Source organism: Salvelinus namaycush, chromosome 4 (assembly GCF_016432855.1).
Source record: "Salvelinus namaycush isolate Seneca chromosome 4, SaNama_1.0, whole genome shotgun sequence".
NCBI lineage: Eukaryota > Metazoa > Chordata > Actinopteri > Salmoniformes > Salmonidae > Salvelinus > Salvelinus namaycush.
This window is the reverse complement of record NC_052310.1, coordinates 24,601,486-24,619,705: the sequence shown is the minus strand read 5'-3', so window position 1 is coordinate 24,619,705 and position 18,220 is coordinate 24,601,486. Positions and strand designations below refer to the sequence as shown.

The 18,220-nt window shown below is 42.9% G+C and overlaps 1 protein-coding gene across 1 annotated transcript in view; it reads right to left on the bottom strand.

Moving 5' to 3' along the window:
* Positions 1-18,220, bottom strand: part of plcd3b (phospholipase C, delta 3b) — a 53,151-nt gene that overhangs the window by 31,611 nt on the left and 3,320 nt on the right. Inside the window, exon 2 of the mRNA XM_038991549.1 lies at positions 2,413-2,580. Within this exon, the coding sequence (XP_038847477.1) occupies positions 2,413-2,580 (168 nt within the window). The remainder of the gene's footprint in view (positions 1-2,412; positions 2,581-18,220) is intronic.

Here is an 18,220-nt window from a genome sequence, read left to right as displayed (position 1 = left end):
CTTGTTCAATCATGGCTGCACGGCCAGGCACGACTCCAACACCATCATTAAGTTTGCCGATGACACAACAGTGGTAGGCCTGATCACCAAAAAACAACGAGACAGCCTGTAGGGAGGAGGTCAGAGACCAGGCCGTGTGGTGCCAGGACAACAACCTCTCCCTCAACGTGCGAACGGCCCAGTACATCACTGGGTAACCAAGCTTCCTGCCATCCAGGACCTCTATACCGGGCGGTGTCAGAGGAAGGCCCTAAAAATTGTCAAAGACTCCAGCCACCCTAGTCACAGACTGTTCTCTCTACTACCGCATGGCAAGCAGTACCGGAGCACCAAGTCTAGGTCCAAGAGGCTTCTAAACAGTTTCTACCCCCAAGCCATGAGACTCCTGAACATCTAGTCAAATGGCTACCCATACTATTTGCATTGCCCCCCTTTTACACTGCTGATACTCTCTGTTATTATCTATGCATAGTCACTTTAATAACTCTACCTACATGCACATATTACCTCAATTACCTCGACTAACCAGTGTCCCCGCACATTGACTCTGTACCGGTACCCTCTTTATATAGCCTCGCTATTGTTATTTTCATGCTGCTCTTTAATTGTTTGTAACTAATTATTTTCTATTTTTACCTTTTTTTAAACTGCATTGTTGTTAGGGCTTGTAAGTAAGTATTTCACTGTAAGGTCTACACCTTTTGTATTCGGCACATGTGACAAATAACATTTGATTTGTTCAAGTATAGACGCAGCCTTCCTTATGACGTATATTGTTTTTCAAGGGCTGATTTTAGAAGAACCAGGAGAGTAGAAAAGTACGTGAATAGGCTGATAATCAAACATATGATAAGAAGGACAAAAGCATGGGTAGAGTACAGTATTTGTTCAGCCTTTGTTTGATTGAACCTTTTGTGACGTGACAACTTTACTCCATTAAATCAAGAAGATGAAATGTAGAGGTTGTAATGAAGAGTTCACCATATTACTCATGTCAACGTTCTTCCCTATCTTTTTAAGAATGCAACTATGTTGTTCTGTTTTTGTTCATGTGAGATATACAGTATCAATCTGTTTTTGTATACTCTCCTTGATGAACATGTCTTCTATTCCTTTATTTTAAAGTGTGAAAAGCTACAGAATCAGATTGCAATGATTTCATGTGGCAGGTAGCCTAGTGGTTAGAGCGTTGGGCCAGTAACTGAAAGGTTGCTGGATCGAATCCCCGAGCTGACAAGGTAAAAATCTGCCGTTCTGCCCCTGAACAAGGCAGTTAACCCACTGTTCCCCGGTAGGCCTCATTATAAATGAGAATTTGTTCTTAACTGACTTGACTAGTTAAATCTAAAAAAAATATATAATAATGTGTTAATCAAAACTATATATCTAAGTATAGTCCTCACATTGTTATTGCACTGTCACAATATTGTCATTTGAAGATTTCAAACAATTAAACTGCTTTGTATGTGCTAAGATTGAAGCTGAATGATTTGTGTAAGAATGATGACATGCAATCTGTCTTTCTTTATTTACAAAATGCATTAGTTACTGCTATTCTTATTTATTTGTATTTTATATATTTTACAATCTCTCCTACAGTAAGCTCATCTACACTGAAATGAGGCGCAGGTTTAAGTTTAAAGGTATAATTGACAAAAATTATGCACACACACACACACACGTTTGGCCACATCACAAACCAAATCTACTATTACAGCAATTGAAGGGCATGTTTCTAAGTTGAGCGTGGTACCCCATGATTGTGTTGTATGGTAACTATATGGGACAAACCACAGTCGAGGGAAACTCCTACCACCATATCATGTCCTTTAATTTGACGTGTTTCAACTTAAACTAGGATAGGTTGAAAATACATCACTACTATAATGACTGGTGCTTGTATGTGTGTGTGTGTGTGTGTGTGTGTGTGTGTGTGTGTGTGTGTGTGTGTGTGTGTGTGTGTGTGTGTGTGTGTGTGTGTGTGTGTGTGTGTGTGTGTTTGCCTGTATGAGTACATACAGTGAACCCCACATCCCAAAGCAGGGCGTTAACACAGCCCATATAAGGGGTTGTATTTACATGTGTTTCACCTTACAAGCCCATATGCCAAGTCTGTGATCAACTGCAACTCAAGCAAAGGCCCTCCAATCAGTGCTCATAAAACTGTCTCCCTGAAATATCTCCTTCTTCTGCCTTACAATTTCCAATACAAGGTCTGGAATTAGGCCTACTTGTCTTATACCAGTGTTATTAAAAGTGAAAAAAGCTAGGTTATGTAATAACCTGACAACAATCTAGTAAGAACATTATGTTATAGAGTATGCTTACATTCAATGATATTGATGCTCTGTTTTTGGGGGAATGGATTGGGGATGCACATACACACAGACACAGACACACACACACACTCACAGGACTGCTGGGCCTTGGAGCGGCTGGAGAACTTGTCGGACTCGCACCACACGGTGACTCCATCGTCCAGCAGCTTCAGCGTACGTCTCCTCTGCCAGCGTGGGGAGCGTACCTTCACCATGCTGGAGCCTTTCAGCATCACCTTCACGTCCTCATCTTCCTCTACACCTGGAGACAGAGACAGAGAGATTTAGAGAGACAGGGAGAGAAGAGAGAGAGAAGTACAATAAGTAAGACAGACAGAGATGGGGCATGGGAAGGAAGAGGGAAAGGCGGAGAGAGATGGAGAGGAGTGGAGGGAGAGAGCGAAAGAGAGAGAGGTAGGGATGAAGGTGAAGGAAAGGGATGGTGAGAATGGGGAGCAAAATAAAAATGGTGCAACAGGAAGAGGGGCATAACAAGGGAGAGAAAGATAGAAACAGAAAGAGACAGCACAGGATAACGAGAAGCAATGTTATCAGCTAAGTGCTTCAAGTTAATAGCCATTTGAAATCTATACCGGCCGCTTTATGGTTGCACATACAGATGTGGGATCTTAATTGGACCACTCTGTTGTCGCAGAGAATTTTCCTGCATCGCAGGAAATTCAAATGAGCATTGTGATTTACATAAATTCACTGAAAACCTGCAGTTCTCTTTCTCTCTGTGAGGGGGCAGTCGAGTCAGTTGGACCAAGGACTGCTAGGCTATCAAAATCATCCTCTCGGGAGTTGGGCCGAAGCACTGTATCTGCTTTAGTTTTTGTGAAGGAGCTAGATTTTACATATCGGGTTTATTTATTTAATCTGAACACATTTCTGTTTGTTGGCCATGTCAATTCTTGTATTTAAAAAATAAAAATAATCTTAATTTTAAGTTTGCTAGCTGGACAGGCAAACGCTGCCAAGGATTAAACAGTAAACCAATCAAAATCTGTGTACCATCTCTTCTAATCACGTCTGCCAATCACGTTCTCCATACCTAAGGGAGTAAACACCGCTGGTGACAGCTCGAGAGCGATCTCCTTCCAACAAACTGCTATAAGGTAAAGTCTTTTTTGACTATTTTAGTTATAAAAACGCGATACCACCAATACATTTTAAATGTGCAAGAAAAAAAACTCTGGAACACCTTTACTCTACACACAGAGACGCATAGAAAGCTCTCCCTCGTCCTCCATTTGGCAAATCTGACCATAATTTTAGCCTCCTGATTCCTGCTTACAAGCAAAAATTAAAACAGGAAACACCTGTGATTATATAAAAAAAAAAGTGGTCAGATGAAGCAGATGCTAAACTACAGGACTGTTTTGCTAGCACAGACTGGAATATATTCCGGGATTCCTCAATGGCGTTGAGGATTACACCACATCAGTCATTGGCTTCATCAATAAGTGCATCGATGACGTCGTCCCCACAGTGACTGGACGTACACCCCAACCAGAAGCCATGGATTACAGGCAACATCCGCACTGAGCTAAAGGGTAGAGCTGCTGCTTTCAAGGAGCGGGACTCTAACCCGGAAGCTTGTAAGAAATCCCGCTATGCCCTCCGACAAATATAGGACTAAGATCGAATCATACTACACCGGCTCTGACGCTCGTCGGATATGGTAGGGCTTGCAAACCATTACAGACTACAAAGGGAAGCACAGCCGAGAGCTGCCCAGTGACAAGAGCCTACCAGACAAGCTAAACTACTTTTATGCTCACTTCGAGGCAAATAACACTGAAACATGCATGAGAGCACCAGCTGTTCCAGAAGACTGTGTGATCACGCTCTCCACAGCCAATGTGAGTAAGACCTTTAAACAGGTCAACATTCACAAGGCCGCAGGGCCAGCCGGATTACCAGCACGTGTACTGCGAACATGCGCTGACCAACTGACAAGTGTCTTCACTGACATTTTCAATTTCTCCCTGTCCGAGTCTGTAATACCAACATGTTTCAAGCAGACCACCATAGTGCCTGTGCCCAAGAACACTAAGGTAACCTGTCTAAATGACTACCGACCCGTAGCACTCACATCTGTAGCCATGAAGTGCTTTGAAAGGCTGGTCATGGCTCACATCAACACCATTATCCCAGAAACTCTAGACCCACTCCAATTTGCATACCGCCCCAACAGATCCACAGGAACACCTATGTGAGAATGCTATTCATTGACTACAGCTCAGCATTCAACACCATTGTGCCCTCAAAGCTCATCACTAAGCTAAGGACCCTGGGACTAAGCACCTCACCCTGCAAATGGATACTGGACTTCCTGACGGGCCGCCCCCAGGTGGTAAGGGTAGGTAACAACACACCCGCCACACTGATCCTCAACACAGGGGCCCCTCTGGGGTGCATGCTCAGACCCCTCCTGTACTCCCTGTTCACTCATCACTGCACGGCCAGGCACGACTCCAACACCATAATCAAGTTTGCCGATGACACAACAGTGGTAGGCCTGATTACCAACAACGATGAGACAGCCTATAGGGAGGAGGTCAGAGACCTGGCCGTGTGGTGCCAGGACAACAACCTCTCCCTCAACGTGATCAAGACAAAGGAGAGGATTGTGGACTACAGGAAAAAGAAGGTCCGAGCACGCCCCCATTCTCATCGACAAGGCTGCAGTGGAGCAGGTTGAGAGCTTCAAGTTCCTTGGTGTCCACATCACCAACAAACTAACATGGTCCAAGCACACCAAGACAGTCGTGAAGAGGGCACGACAAAACCTATTCCACCTCAGGAGACTGAAAAGATTTGGCATGGGTCCTCAGATCCTCAAAAGGTTCTACAGCTGCACCATCGAGAGCATCCTGACTGGTTGCATCACTGCCTATTATGGCAACTGCTCGGCCTAGTGCGAACGGCCCAGTACATCACTGGGGCCAAGCTTACTCCCATCCAGGACCTCTATACCAGGCGGTGTCAGAGGAAGGCCCTAAAAATTGTCAAAGACTCCAGCCACTCTATTCATACACTGTTCTCTCTGCTACCGCACGGCAAGCGGTACCGGAGCGCCAAGTCTAGGTCCAAGAGGCTTCTAAACAGCTTCTACCCCCAAGCCATAAGACTCCTGAACACCTAATCAAATGGCTACCCAGACTATTTGCATTGCCGCCCCTCCCCCTCTTTTACACCGCTGCTACTCTCTGTTGTTATCATCTATGCATAGTCACTTTAATAACTCTACCTTCATGTACATATTACCTCAACTAACCAGTGCCCCCGCACATTGACTCTGTACCCTCCTGTATATAGTCTCGCTATTATTATTTTACCGCTGCTCTTTAATTACTTGTTACTTTTATTTATTATTGTTACCCATTTTTTCTAAACTGCATTGTTGGTTAGGTGCTCGTAAGTAAGCCTTTCACTGTAAGGTCTACGCATGTTGTATTCGGCACATGTGATTTGAAATTTGATTTGATTTGATATGCTGTAAAATGACTCTCAACTTAGAACGCAGCAACATTGGTAATGTAACTAGCTAGCTAGTTAGCTTCAACAAGTAGACCTGTTGCTAGCTCGCATGAGGAGATAGCTTTATCACTAGCATGTCATTTCTGGATAGGGAGCTTTAGCTATCAGTTTATTACAAATAATAATTTAAGAATGCAAAAATCTATAGGACAAGTCGTGTAAAGCTAATACAGTACTGTCATTAAGGCAGGACCCATTAATTTAAATCCTGACACATAAGAAATGCCACATTATCCATGTCAACAGTTGGAGTAGGATGATTGCAGAGAACTCTGCCTCTATCTTATTAGCTTACTTATGTTGGCATTATTAAGACTGCCAGGATGTTCGTTTCTAGCTCTCAAACTACAATCCTTTGCTATGATGATTTTTTAAATTCATTATTGTCTGTCACTTTTGTCTCCCGTGATCTATTCAGCTCTCCATGTGTTCTGTCACCATTGAAATTAACCAAATGCTATTCACCATCCTACTGCAGTTTGAAACTGTAAGAGGTGCGTGACTGGCTGCAGGCAAGTCAGGCGCAGGTGAGCAGAACTGGGTAATAACCGGAGCAGTTCAATGTGCAAAACCAACGGCACCCAGAACAACAAAATATGGGTACAAAATAACCCGTCGCGAACCAGTCAGAGTGCACAAACACTTTACAACAAACAATTTCACACACAGACATGGGGGAAACAGAGGGTTATATACACGACAAGTAATGAGGGAATGTAAACCAGGTGTGTGGGAAAACAAGACAAAACAAATGGAAAATGAAAGGTGGATCGGCGATGGCTAGAAGACTGGTGACGTCGACCGCCGAACTAACAAGGAGAGGAACCGACTTCGGCGGAAGTCGTGACAGAAACAGCCCTGCCTTCACTATTTATACCACATATGCACGTACCTGTTCTTTTCTTTGTGGGTTTTGTCTTACAGTCTAGTGCATCCTGGAGTTGAAGAACACCAACTACAGATACAAGGGTTTGTCTGAGCATCTCAAATACTACATTCAATATACAATTAGTGCAATGAGTTGACAAACAGATTTTGTTTTTACTATTGTAACATGCAGTAATGAGAATTCTATTGTCTCCGTCAAGAGCCTGGGTTTTGCCTTAGATGGTAGAGCTCTGGTCTGTGGACCGCAGGATCGTAGGATTGCATTCCGCTAAGGCACTTCTCTTTCTCTACATTTGTCGGCTAACTTGGTGACTAGGGTGGGATCCTTTCGATCCGCCTATGGGGCCTAGGCAAGTGAATGTCCCAAGAGAGAGCGGTGAATACAGAAGCATACGTTGATGACAGTTCACTCTGATGTTTTGTGCTAGATTTGCCCCAAACCTAAAGTTTTGCATTCATGCCAAAAAGTTCATTTCTTTGCCATAGTTCTCTTACAGTATTGCTGAATGGTCTTATTGCAAACAAGAAGGATGGTTTGGAATGGATTATTATCACAGGCCAGTAATGTGTAGTTAATGCAATGTTGTTGATCCATTCATAGTTTTTCTCTCAGGTCATGCAATGAACTACGTGGCTGTTTTAAATCACCTTTGGCCCCACAGTGATATCCCTGAGCAGTTTCCAGTCTCTCCCGCAGCTCAGTTAAGAAGGATGACCAGTTTCTTACAGTGCCATGGTGATATTATACACCCTCCACAGCTTAACATCATACTTGACCATAAACAAAGGGATATTCACTGTATTGGAATTATTTCAAAATGTATCCCAGACATGTTTCTAAAGCACTTTGGTGACTTTGAGGTTGAATCTTTGTTTGAAACTCACTAACCAGCTGAGAGACCTTACATATACAGAGGATTTTTTTTTTAAATTATGAGAACCATTACTTTTGCACACAGATGGCCCCAATTCAACTAGGCTAATTGTGTGATTTTTCATGAAAATATTTGCTCCTGAATGTATTTAGATGTGCCACAGCAAGGAGTATGACGACCTACTTCAATCAATAAATCTTTGCGTTTATTTTTTTATAAATGTTAGAAAATGTATATAATTTTTCTTTCACTTTGAAAGTGTGTATTATGTTATTTAGACCAGTAGGGGAAAATTCTAATTTAATTTGTTGTTTCATTTCATCGTTGTTCATTTGAGTTTAATTTAAGGCTGCAGAATGTGAAAATTGTGCAGGGGTGTGAAGAATTTCACTAGACACTGTATATCTGCCTACAACCAAATTAATTGGATTCTGCTCAATATTCCAATCCTGACTGAAGATCTGATGCTTGTCTGACTTGACTGATCCATAAGGAAATAAAGAAAACTGCAAAAAAGAGAAAATTATCTAAAACCTTCTCTCCGTACACTTACAGTTCATGTTTTGGTTCAAAGTTCAGTCAGTCTGTGTAGCTTTTTAGAGTCACGACAGCTAGGTTAGGCTTAGCCTACATGTAGTGTCTGTGAGTCATTAATCTAGACTAGTTTATGTTATGTAATGAGTCACAACGAACACAATAGACACAATGAGTCATCGACAGATCATATTACATACACCATAATGTGGTACACAAATGTGTGTACAGCACTACTAAGCTATATGCATCCTCTCCTTTTACAGCACACACACACACACGCTCACACACACTAACAGCCAACAGTCACAGCTGAGACATTTGTGACCCGATTCAGGAAACTCGGCGTATGTCGCAAGTCACGACTTCACAGGAGAGCCGTTTGAACATTAAAAAATATATATATTTTTGGGGGGGCAGAAATGCCTTCTCGAACATGTGAACTTTCAAGTGCCTTCATAACAAACTTTTATGCCATCTGTAAATACGAATAAAGTTGTTAAATTACGAGCCTAGTTGGTTTAGCCAAAGAAAAAGCAAGGAACCTTCCCGCTAGCCATGATTGGCTGAGATAATGAGTGGCCTGGACATGCCGAGAGATGACTTTCAGATTGGTCTGCGGTGTAGCATCTTGTCTATAAAATGAGCTGCTCATTATGCGTAGATAATCCTTTCTACTGCAGTTTTTTCGAAAGATGTAACGTTTTTCGAAAGATATAAGTCAGACAAGCATCAGAAGTGCAAATATGTTGCTACTGCTTTCAATAACATTGCTGATCAGGTGCTATCGACAAAGGTCAGTGGGAAAAAGTTGTGATGGACTACTTCCTTGAGGACGATCGTGCCATGCTGATTCTCTCTGACTCTGAAAATGAATCAGATGATAAATCCCTGATTTAGGTGAGAGAAAAAAATCATTTTTAGAAGACATTGTAGAGTCTTCTGATGATGGTGATGGGGAAGAAACAGCGATTAACAGTGTTGCTGTCACGGAAGAAGTTGACCGAGTTTTGAAATCAGTGGAACACAACGGGCCAAACAAGCTGTACAAACAAAACGGAAACGACACAGGACGTCTTATTTAATGAAAGGGGTTGCAGTCTGCTGTGACGCTTTCATCCATGTATATGGGTAAGAATCTAGCTACAGTTTCAGATATTATACGTTTCTAATTTTGTCAGAAAATTGTTTTCATTGCAAGTTAAGGCTTGCTGTTAGCTAGCCAGCTGGAGTTCGATGGCTGGCTTGCTAGCTATCGTTAACATTGAACCTAACTTATTTGGTTAACTTTAGCTATGACAATCGGTTTGTATTGCTAGTGCCGTTACTCTATGGATTGGGATTATAGTAAAAAAAAAAATAGCTAGCTAACGTGACATGTCTAAACAAAAGACCCCAAGTTAAAGCTTGCTGTTAGCTAACTAACGTTAGCTGAGGTTAGATGGCTGGCTTGCTAGCTAACGTTGACATTGAACCTAACTTATTTGGTTAACTTTAGCTATGACAATCAGTTTGTATTGCTAGTAACATTACTCTATGGATAGGGATTATAGTTCATTTTTAAGCTAGTTAAAGTTAACTTGACATGTCTAAACAAAAGACCCCAAGTTAAAGCTTGCTGTTAGCTAGCTAACGTTAGCTGAGGTTAGATGCTGGCTTGCTGAATAACATTAATTTACGGGAATGAATTGTGTGTAACGTTAGTGATGTTTTCTCAGAATGCCATTTCGCATTGCTAGTTATAGCCTAATGTTAGCTAGCTAACATTGAACCTATTTGGTTAACTTTAGGTAGCTATGACAATCGGTTTGTATTGCTAGTTAAAGCTTGCTGTTAGCTAGCCAGCAGACGTTGTGTGTAGTGATGTTATCTCAGAATGCCACTTCACATCTATTGTATAATAATGCTAAAATATTTGTATCTGGAATTTGTCTTTCAGCAAAAGTAGAGCACGCCTGACTCTCTTCCACCAGTCATACAAGGAGAATGGTCTAAGACTCTAATGCCTCCCATCAAAAAGAGAGCTGGCCCAAGCAAGCAAAGGCAGATATCAACTACATGCACCATTTCTTCATCAACTACGATGTTGGGGAAACACGTGTGAACCCGAATTGTGATAACTGCAGTGCCCAAATAAGAACAAGTTTGTTCTCTGGCTGTGTGCTTAGGGTTGTTGTCCTGTTGGAATGTGAACCTTTGACTCAGTCTGAGGTCCTGGGCGCTCTGGAGCAGGTTTTCATCAGGATCTCTCTGTACTTTGCTCTGTTCATCTTTCCCTCTATCCTGACTAGTCTCCCATTCCCTGCCACAGCATGATGCTGCCACCACCATGCTTCACCATAGGAATGGCATTGGCCAGGTGATGAGCGGTGCCTGGTTTCCTCCAGACGTGACGCTTGGCATTCAGGCCAAAGAGTTCAATATTGGTTTCATCAGACCAGAGAATCTTGTTTCTCATGGTCTGAGAGTTCTTTAGGTGCAAACTCCAAGCGGGCTGTCATGTGCCTTTTACTGAGGAGGCCCTTCTCAGTTTGGCCGGGTGGCAAGCTCCAGGAAGAGCCTTGGTGTTTCCAAACTTCCATTTAAGAATGATGGAGGCCACAGTGTTCTTGGGGACCTTCAATGCTGCAGAAATGTTTTAGTATCCTTCTTTCCCAGATCTGTGCCTCGTCACAATCCTGTCTCGGAGCTCTATGGACAATTCCTTCAACCTCATAGCTTGGTTTTTGCTCTGACATGCACTGTAAACTGTGGGACCTTCTATAGACAGGTGTGTGCGCCTTTCCAAATAATATCCAATCAATTGAATTTACCACAGGTGGACTCTAATCAAAAGTTGTAGAAACAGCTCAAGGATGATCAATGGAAACAGGAGGCACCTAAACAAAATTTTGAGTCTCATAGCAAAGGGTCTGAATACTTACGTAAATAAAGTATGTCTGGTTTTTATTTTTTAATAAATTTGCAAAAGTTCTAAAAACCTGTTTTCGCTTTGTCATTATGGGGTATTGTGTGTAGATTGATGAGGGAAAACATGTATTTGATCGATTTTAGAATCGTAACGTAACAAGGGGTCTGAACACTTTCCGAATCCACTGTAGGTATGTTTTATGCTACTATCAGAGGACAAGCCTGGAATGAGGAGTGTTGTACATGGGTCATTTCACCAATTTGGTGGCTTTTGAGAAGAGTAACCTTGTAAATAAAACAACTTTTGATTTCACCTAATTTTAACATTCTGTCATAAAGAGCACATGTTCAACTTCATAAAAACATGTTTTCCAATCTCAAGAGGTTAAATTAAAAAATGACTATTCTAAGTGCCTATTAAGTGCCAAATAAAGTAACACGGTTGACCGTAACAGGGTTGACAACTTCTTAAATCAGCCATCAATTCCCTTGTGACAGGGGAATGGAAGCTTGTGGTGTGCAGAAGGGAGTAGCAATTGAATGCAAGCTTCACAAAAAAATGAAATTGTAAAAATAAAAAAAATGACTGTCTTTTTATGGGCAACAGGGTTGACATATTATGCTAGACACGCTCAGATATCCACCATCAAAACACCAGAAAAGACTCATACTCCAACCCTCTCGTGCTCCAATTTGCGTGCTGGGAGCACGGTAGCATGCATTTTGAGAAACACCCACCATCTACAGACATCCGTCTTTGCAATGTCCACTGCTCCAGAGTCATCACAGGCTATCCCACATGGCCAGAATCAACAGCTAAAACAGGAGTGCACTGTACATACTAGACCAGGGCTTGGTCCATAGACTAACAAAGCAGTCTTGGTACTCCTTCACACCACACAACACCCAAACAGACTGGCTTCCTTCCACGCTATGGAGGAGTAAGCAAGGCAATGAGAATAACATTGAAGCTAATTCTACTGGGGTGTTAAGACATACTTTTTTATATGGGGGAGATGGAGCATTTGGATATTGCTCACCAATCGGTCTACAACGTTCTCACAGAAATAGTGAAATCAGATCATTTTCGCCGTTGACAGGACATGACTGACAAACTTTAGACTAGGCCTATTTCTGGCATGTACTCAAAGCATGCGCGGACCAACTGGCAAGTGTCTTCACTGACATTTTCAACCTCTCCCTGACTGAGTCTGTAATACCTACACTACCATTCAAAAGTTTGGGGTCATTTAGAAATGTCCTTGTTTTTGAAAGAAAAGCACATTTTTAAGTCCATTAAAATAACATCAAAGTGATCAGAAATACAGTGTACACATTGTTAATGTTGTAAATGACTATTGTAGCTGGAAACGGCTGATTTTTATGGAATACCTACCTAGGCGTACAGAGGCCCATTATCAGCAACCATCACTCCTGTGTTCCAATGGCACGTTGTGTTAGCTAATCCAAGTATATCATTTTAAAACGCTAATTGATCATTAGAAAACCCTTTTGCAATTCTGTTAGTACAGCTGAAAACTGTTGTTCTGATTAAAGAAGCAATAAAACTGACCTTCTTTAGACTAGTTGAGTATCTGGAGCATCAGCATTTGTGGGTTTGATTACAGGCTCAAAATGGCCAGAAATAAAGCACTTTCTTCTGAAACTCGTCAGTCTATTCTTGTTCTGAGAACTGAAGGCTATTCCATGCGAGAAATTGCCAGGAAACTGAAGATCTCATACAACGCTGTGTACTACTCCCTTCACAGAACAGCGCAAACTGGCTCTAACCAGAATAGAAAGAGGAGTGGGAGGCCCCGGTGCACAACTGAGCAAGAGCCCAAGTACATTAGAGTGTCTAGTTAGAGAAACTGACTCCTCACAAGTCCTCAACTGGCAGCTTCATTAAATAGTACCCGCAAAACACCAGTTTCAACGTCAACAGTGGAGGCGACTCCGGGATGCTGGCCTTCAAGGCAGAGTTCCTCTGTCAAGTGTCCGTGTTCTTTAACCCATCTTAATCTTTTATTTTTAACTCTGTCTAGAAGGCCAGTATCCCGGAAGTCGCCTCTTCATTGTTGACGTTGAGACTGGTTAAATCGACTACAATCAGTGTAGATGAAGGGGAGGAGACAGGTTAAAAATGATTTTTAAGCCTTGAGACAATTGAGACATGGATTGTGTTTGTGTGACATGCTGAATGGGCAAGACAAAAGATTTAAGTACCTTTGAACGGGGTATGGTAGTAGGTTCCAGGCGCACTGGTTTGTGTCAAGAACTGCAACGCTGCTGGGTTTTTCACGCGTAACAGGTTCCCGTGTGTATCGAGAATGGTCCACCACCCAAAGGACATCCAGCCAACTTGAGTTGACATGGGCCAGCATCCCTGTGGAATGCTTTCGACACCTTGTAGAGTCCATACCCTGACAAATTGAGGCTGTTCTGAGGGCAAAAGTTCTTAATTTTTTTACACTCAGTGCATACGCACATGCCCACACATGTACATGCTCACTGACATGAAACCTTGCCATTCTTACAATCGTTAGCTTACAATTATACTTATACCACCAGGATATTTATAATGTAGCGTGCAATATAGAAATTGCATACATAAGGAAAATTGCATTTGAATGAATCTATGATTGCTGAGAAGAAGATCAACATAGCTACTGCATGCGACCTCAGGATAATTAGACAGACAGACTAGACTGTATGTTGCCGTCGCTCCGTGTCTCTCCCACAGAACAATTCTAAGCACCTTAAACCCTGCTTAACCGTTTAAAAAAAGACACACACACACACTCACACACGAGCACGCATGCAGACGCACAGACAGACCGACAGACAGACAGACACAGACGGATAAGAACTACACCCTGTCAGCAATGATACATCTGTAAGACTCACAGCGGTAAATTGCTCGACGTACAGTTGTACCACCATGACCTTGGGCCAGTGTGAACTAGTAAAGCTACAGTTTCCTTAGGGTCATTAGCCGGAGATAGATGTGTTCTGACTTCCTCCGTACAGCAGAAGCTAGCTCCCTGAAAAGCATCCTGCAGTGTTCCCCTCTCTATGGCCTAAACGTCCCGCTGGTTCCTACTTGTTCCCCAGTCTCTTATTAGTGCATGTCCTCTGTGGTGGGTGGGGCAAGGGAGGAGACTATCATTTCAAATGGGGTCAGCTTTGAAGACGGGGTACGCCATGATCTCGCCATCACGGTTGCCAACTCCATTGTGTCCTCCTCCCAGAGCGCTAAGAACCTTGGCGTGATCCTGGACAACACCCTGTCGTTCTCAACTAACATCAAGGCGGTGGCCCGTTCCTGTAGGTTCATGCTCTACAACATTCGCAGAGTACGACCCTGCCTCACACAGGAAGCGGCGCAGGTCCTAATCCAGGCACTTGTCATCTCCCGTCTGGATTACTGCAACTCGCTGTTGGCTGGGCTCCCTGCCTGTGCCATTAAACCCCTACAACTCATCCAGAACGCCGCAGCCCGTCTGGTGTTCAACCTTCCCAAGTTCTCTCACGTCACCCCGCTCCTCCGCTCTCTCCACTGGCTTCCAGTTGAAGCTCGCATCCGCTACAAGACCATGGTGCTTGCCTACGGAGCTGTGAGGGGAACGGCACCTCCGTACCTTCAGGCTCTGATCAGGCCCTACACCCAAACAAGGGCACTGCGTTCATCCACCTCTGGCCTGCTCGCCTCCCTACCTCTGAGGAAGTACAGTTCCCGCTCAGCCCAGTCAAAACTGCTCGCTGCTCTGGCACCCCAATGGTGGGACAAACTCCCTCACGACGCCAGGTCAGCGGAGTCAATCACCACCTTCCGGAGACACCTGAAACCCCACCTCTTTAAGGAATACCTAGGATAGGATAAAGTAATCCTTCTAACCCCCCCCCCCCCTTAAAAGATTTAGATGCACTATTGTAAAGTGGTTGTTCCACTGGATATCATAAGGTGAATGCACCAATTTGTAAGTCGCTCTGGATAAGAGCGTCTGCTAAATGACTTAAATGTAAATGTAAGACTTGTGGGGCCCCCTCACGCGCACACACACATGCAGATGCACATACACACGCAGACACAAGCTTGAATGAATGAACACTCACACGTACATACAGTACACGGACACATGCACGCAAGCACACACACACATCAAATAGCGTAAACCCCCTTTCACTCAAGCCCCTACTGGGCCCTGTATGAGTCCAATGCTTCACCAGAAGAGTGAAAGGACAAATCCAATGCTATATCAGCCTTTCTGTAATTAATTGACTGCTGGCGTTAAAGTGACAATCCACCTGCTTTGACATGATATTTCACATCGTCAAATAAAATGTCAGAGGGATTTTATAAAGTCAAACCAAACCCTACTGGTGGAGACCTTGAGAGGAACCAGAATGTAGACAGGGAGAGACAGGCATATCGTAGCAGTAGTAGTTACCTGGGGTAGGCAGGATGGTGGAAGTTTTACCTTAAAAAAAAAGGCTGATGTAGCCCTGGAGCCATGTGCAATACCCTACGTTGGTAAGTACCTTTACTATTAATGGTAAGCACCCACACAACCAGGGTTGTGTTCATCCAGGCTGCATCACATCCGGCCGTGATTGGGAGTCCCATAGGGCGGCGCACAATTGGCCCAGCGTTGTCTGGGTTTGGCCGGGGTAGGCCGTCATTGTAAATAAGAATTTGTTCTTAACTGACTTGCCTAGTTAAATACAGGTTCAATTTAAATTCATTAGGCACCAAATGTAAGAAAACAGACTGAAACAGGGAGAGGGACTCCCTAGAGTTGTCCAATAAGAAACGCTCATTTTCAAATCAGCAAAGCAATTTAAAACATTTTTAATTGTGTATCCTAATGAACATGACCCGGCTCAACAGAGGATTGTGGACACTGGACAGCATAGTAGTATAGCACCTGGACGCCAGTCTGTTTCTGCTTCAACTTATTTATTGTTAACTTGCCAAATCAGCAACATTGTTGAATGCCATTTTTTCCATTTTAGCAGACACTCTTATCCAGAGTAACTAGGGTTAAGTGCCTTGCTCAAGGGCACATCGACTGATTTTTCACCTAGTCGGCTCGGGGATTCAAACCATCGACCTTTTGATTACTGGCCCAACGCTCTTGACCGCTAGGCTACCTGCCACCCAGGCTTATACATTAGGAAGGAACTGAATAGATTTCTGTTAGAAATGACCACGGAAAAGTAACTTGGCTAATTTGGGGGACAGTTCTACCACCTACAAATTTAATCTAAATGTAACCCTTGCCCACAACCACCATTGTTTGACAACGGTGGGCTAGTTGGCACTGCCTTGACAGGGCACAGGAGGAGAATCTCCATTCATGCCCATCTGAACCAAGGCACCCAGCGTGTGGTTTTGGGCACCTATAGGGTGTGGTTGACCATGGCAGACAGACCTCCCACTCTGTCCCTGGCTACCCAGGGAATACAGTAGTACCATAGCTATAGAGTTCTGTTAGGAAAACTGCCGGAGGACCAACCATTATAAATAGCCTGTATCCCACATTATACCGACGCCACAAATGTTAACCTACTTGCACATCTGCCACATGAACTGCATGATTATTTTCTGACATGAAGTATGGGGTTGACAACTGAGAGATCCCTGAAAGCAATGTTAAGTCATTACAAGTGCAGCTGTTTGCAATTTGACCTAATGATTTCAAGATAAAGTCGTCTATTTACTTTAATACAAATGTGACAGTTTTGTGAAAGGATGCACCCACAAGCAGGGGCGTCATGAACCCATTATTTATTGAGGGGGAACGAAGTACGTGAGGATGGATGGGGTGGTTTAAGATTTTTTTCAAACACCTGAAACAGCTTTTTCCTGCTGCCTAGAGCCATAATCATCATGCCTAATTCTATGTAAAAAAAATCAATTTTTCTGTATAGGTTATCTAAGCATACCTCTTGAGCAGTCTGTGTCCTTACGGGTGGTTCTTGTTTTAAAGAAAAAAAAGATGCTTCTCTGCATCTTTGCTAAAAGATTGAAAGGAATGTGAGTCTTATTCAGTACATTTAGTAATTGCTTGCTTTTCTAAAGTCTAGCAACTTTCTATAGTCTAGCAGCAATTGAGTTTACTAATTCTTTTAACATCTGAACAATTTTAAAACAGGATAAACCTGATGGCGCATGTGCCTTTGTGCATGACGCCACTGCCCACAAGTATAGAAAGTCTTTGGCTGCAGGTATGCTGGAATACATAATGTGATTCAAAAGTGCACACTGCTTGCAAAGTTGATCTTTTCTAGTTATTTCTAATTGCCAACATTTTGGTCTATCAACCTTGGCCAGAGCATGCTTTTTAACAGACTTTGAACAACATATCTATTGTCTAATCAAATCAAACTTTGAGAGCCCAAGCACTTTACCAGTGTTTCCCCAGATCAAGTATTAAGACATTTCTAGTCAGAACAGGCCTTGCACAAACCTTTCCCCCAGCACATTTTCTGGCTGGCACCTGCATTGCCTTCACTGTTTTCCTTACAAATTGGACTTTGGACATCTATGCGTTCCTATCAAAAGTAAGTGTATTCTTTTTTGTAGATCGTGTTGTCATTTCTACTGTAGCACACTGTATGTAAGTATGGATCATAATATATTTACTGTTTTATTCACGTTTTAAAGTAGTGGTGAGACATCATGCATTCCGATTCTTGCATAGATTGAAAAGGACTTTTTTTTTTTTTTAAGGTTGTACTGATTATGATGAGCTAATGCTAAGCTATTTGCTGGCTATGTGTGGCGCCATATTTGTTGACATTATACAATGTATTCTGGTTGTCATGTAAGCGTCTGTCAAACCAAAGACGTTATAACAAGAGATAGTTTACTCGACTGACTTATGGTACTTTCAAGACAACTGGGAACTCTGAAAAATACTAGGTAAAACCATGACGTCAGTGATCTAAAGGTCGGAAAGTCGGAGCTCTAGAAAGAGGTCTGAGTTCCTGAGTTGGAATTTCGAGTTGGATGACCGTAAAAAAAAAAAGAATCCCATTCGGGGCTCGTTTCCCCCCCCAAGTTCCCAGATGTCTTGAACGCACTGAAGTCGGAAGTCGGAGATTTCCGAGTTCCCAGTTGTTTTGAACACGGCATCAGATTGT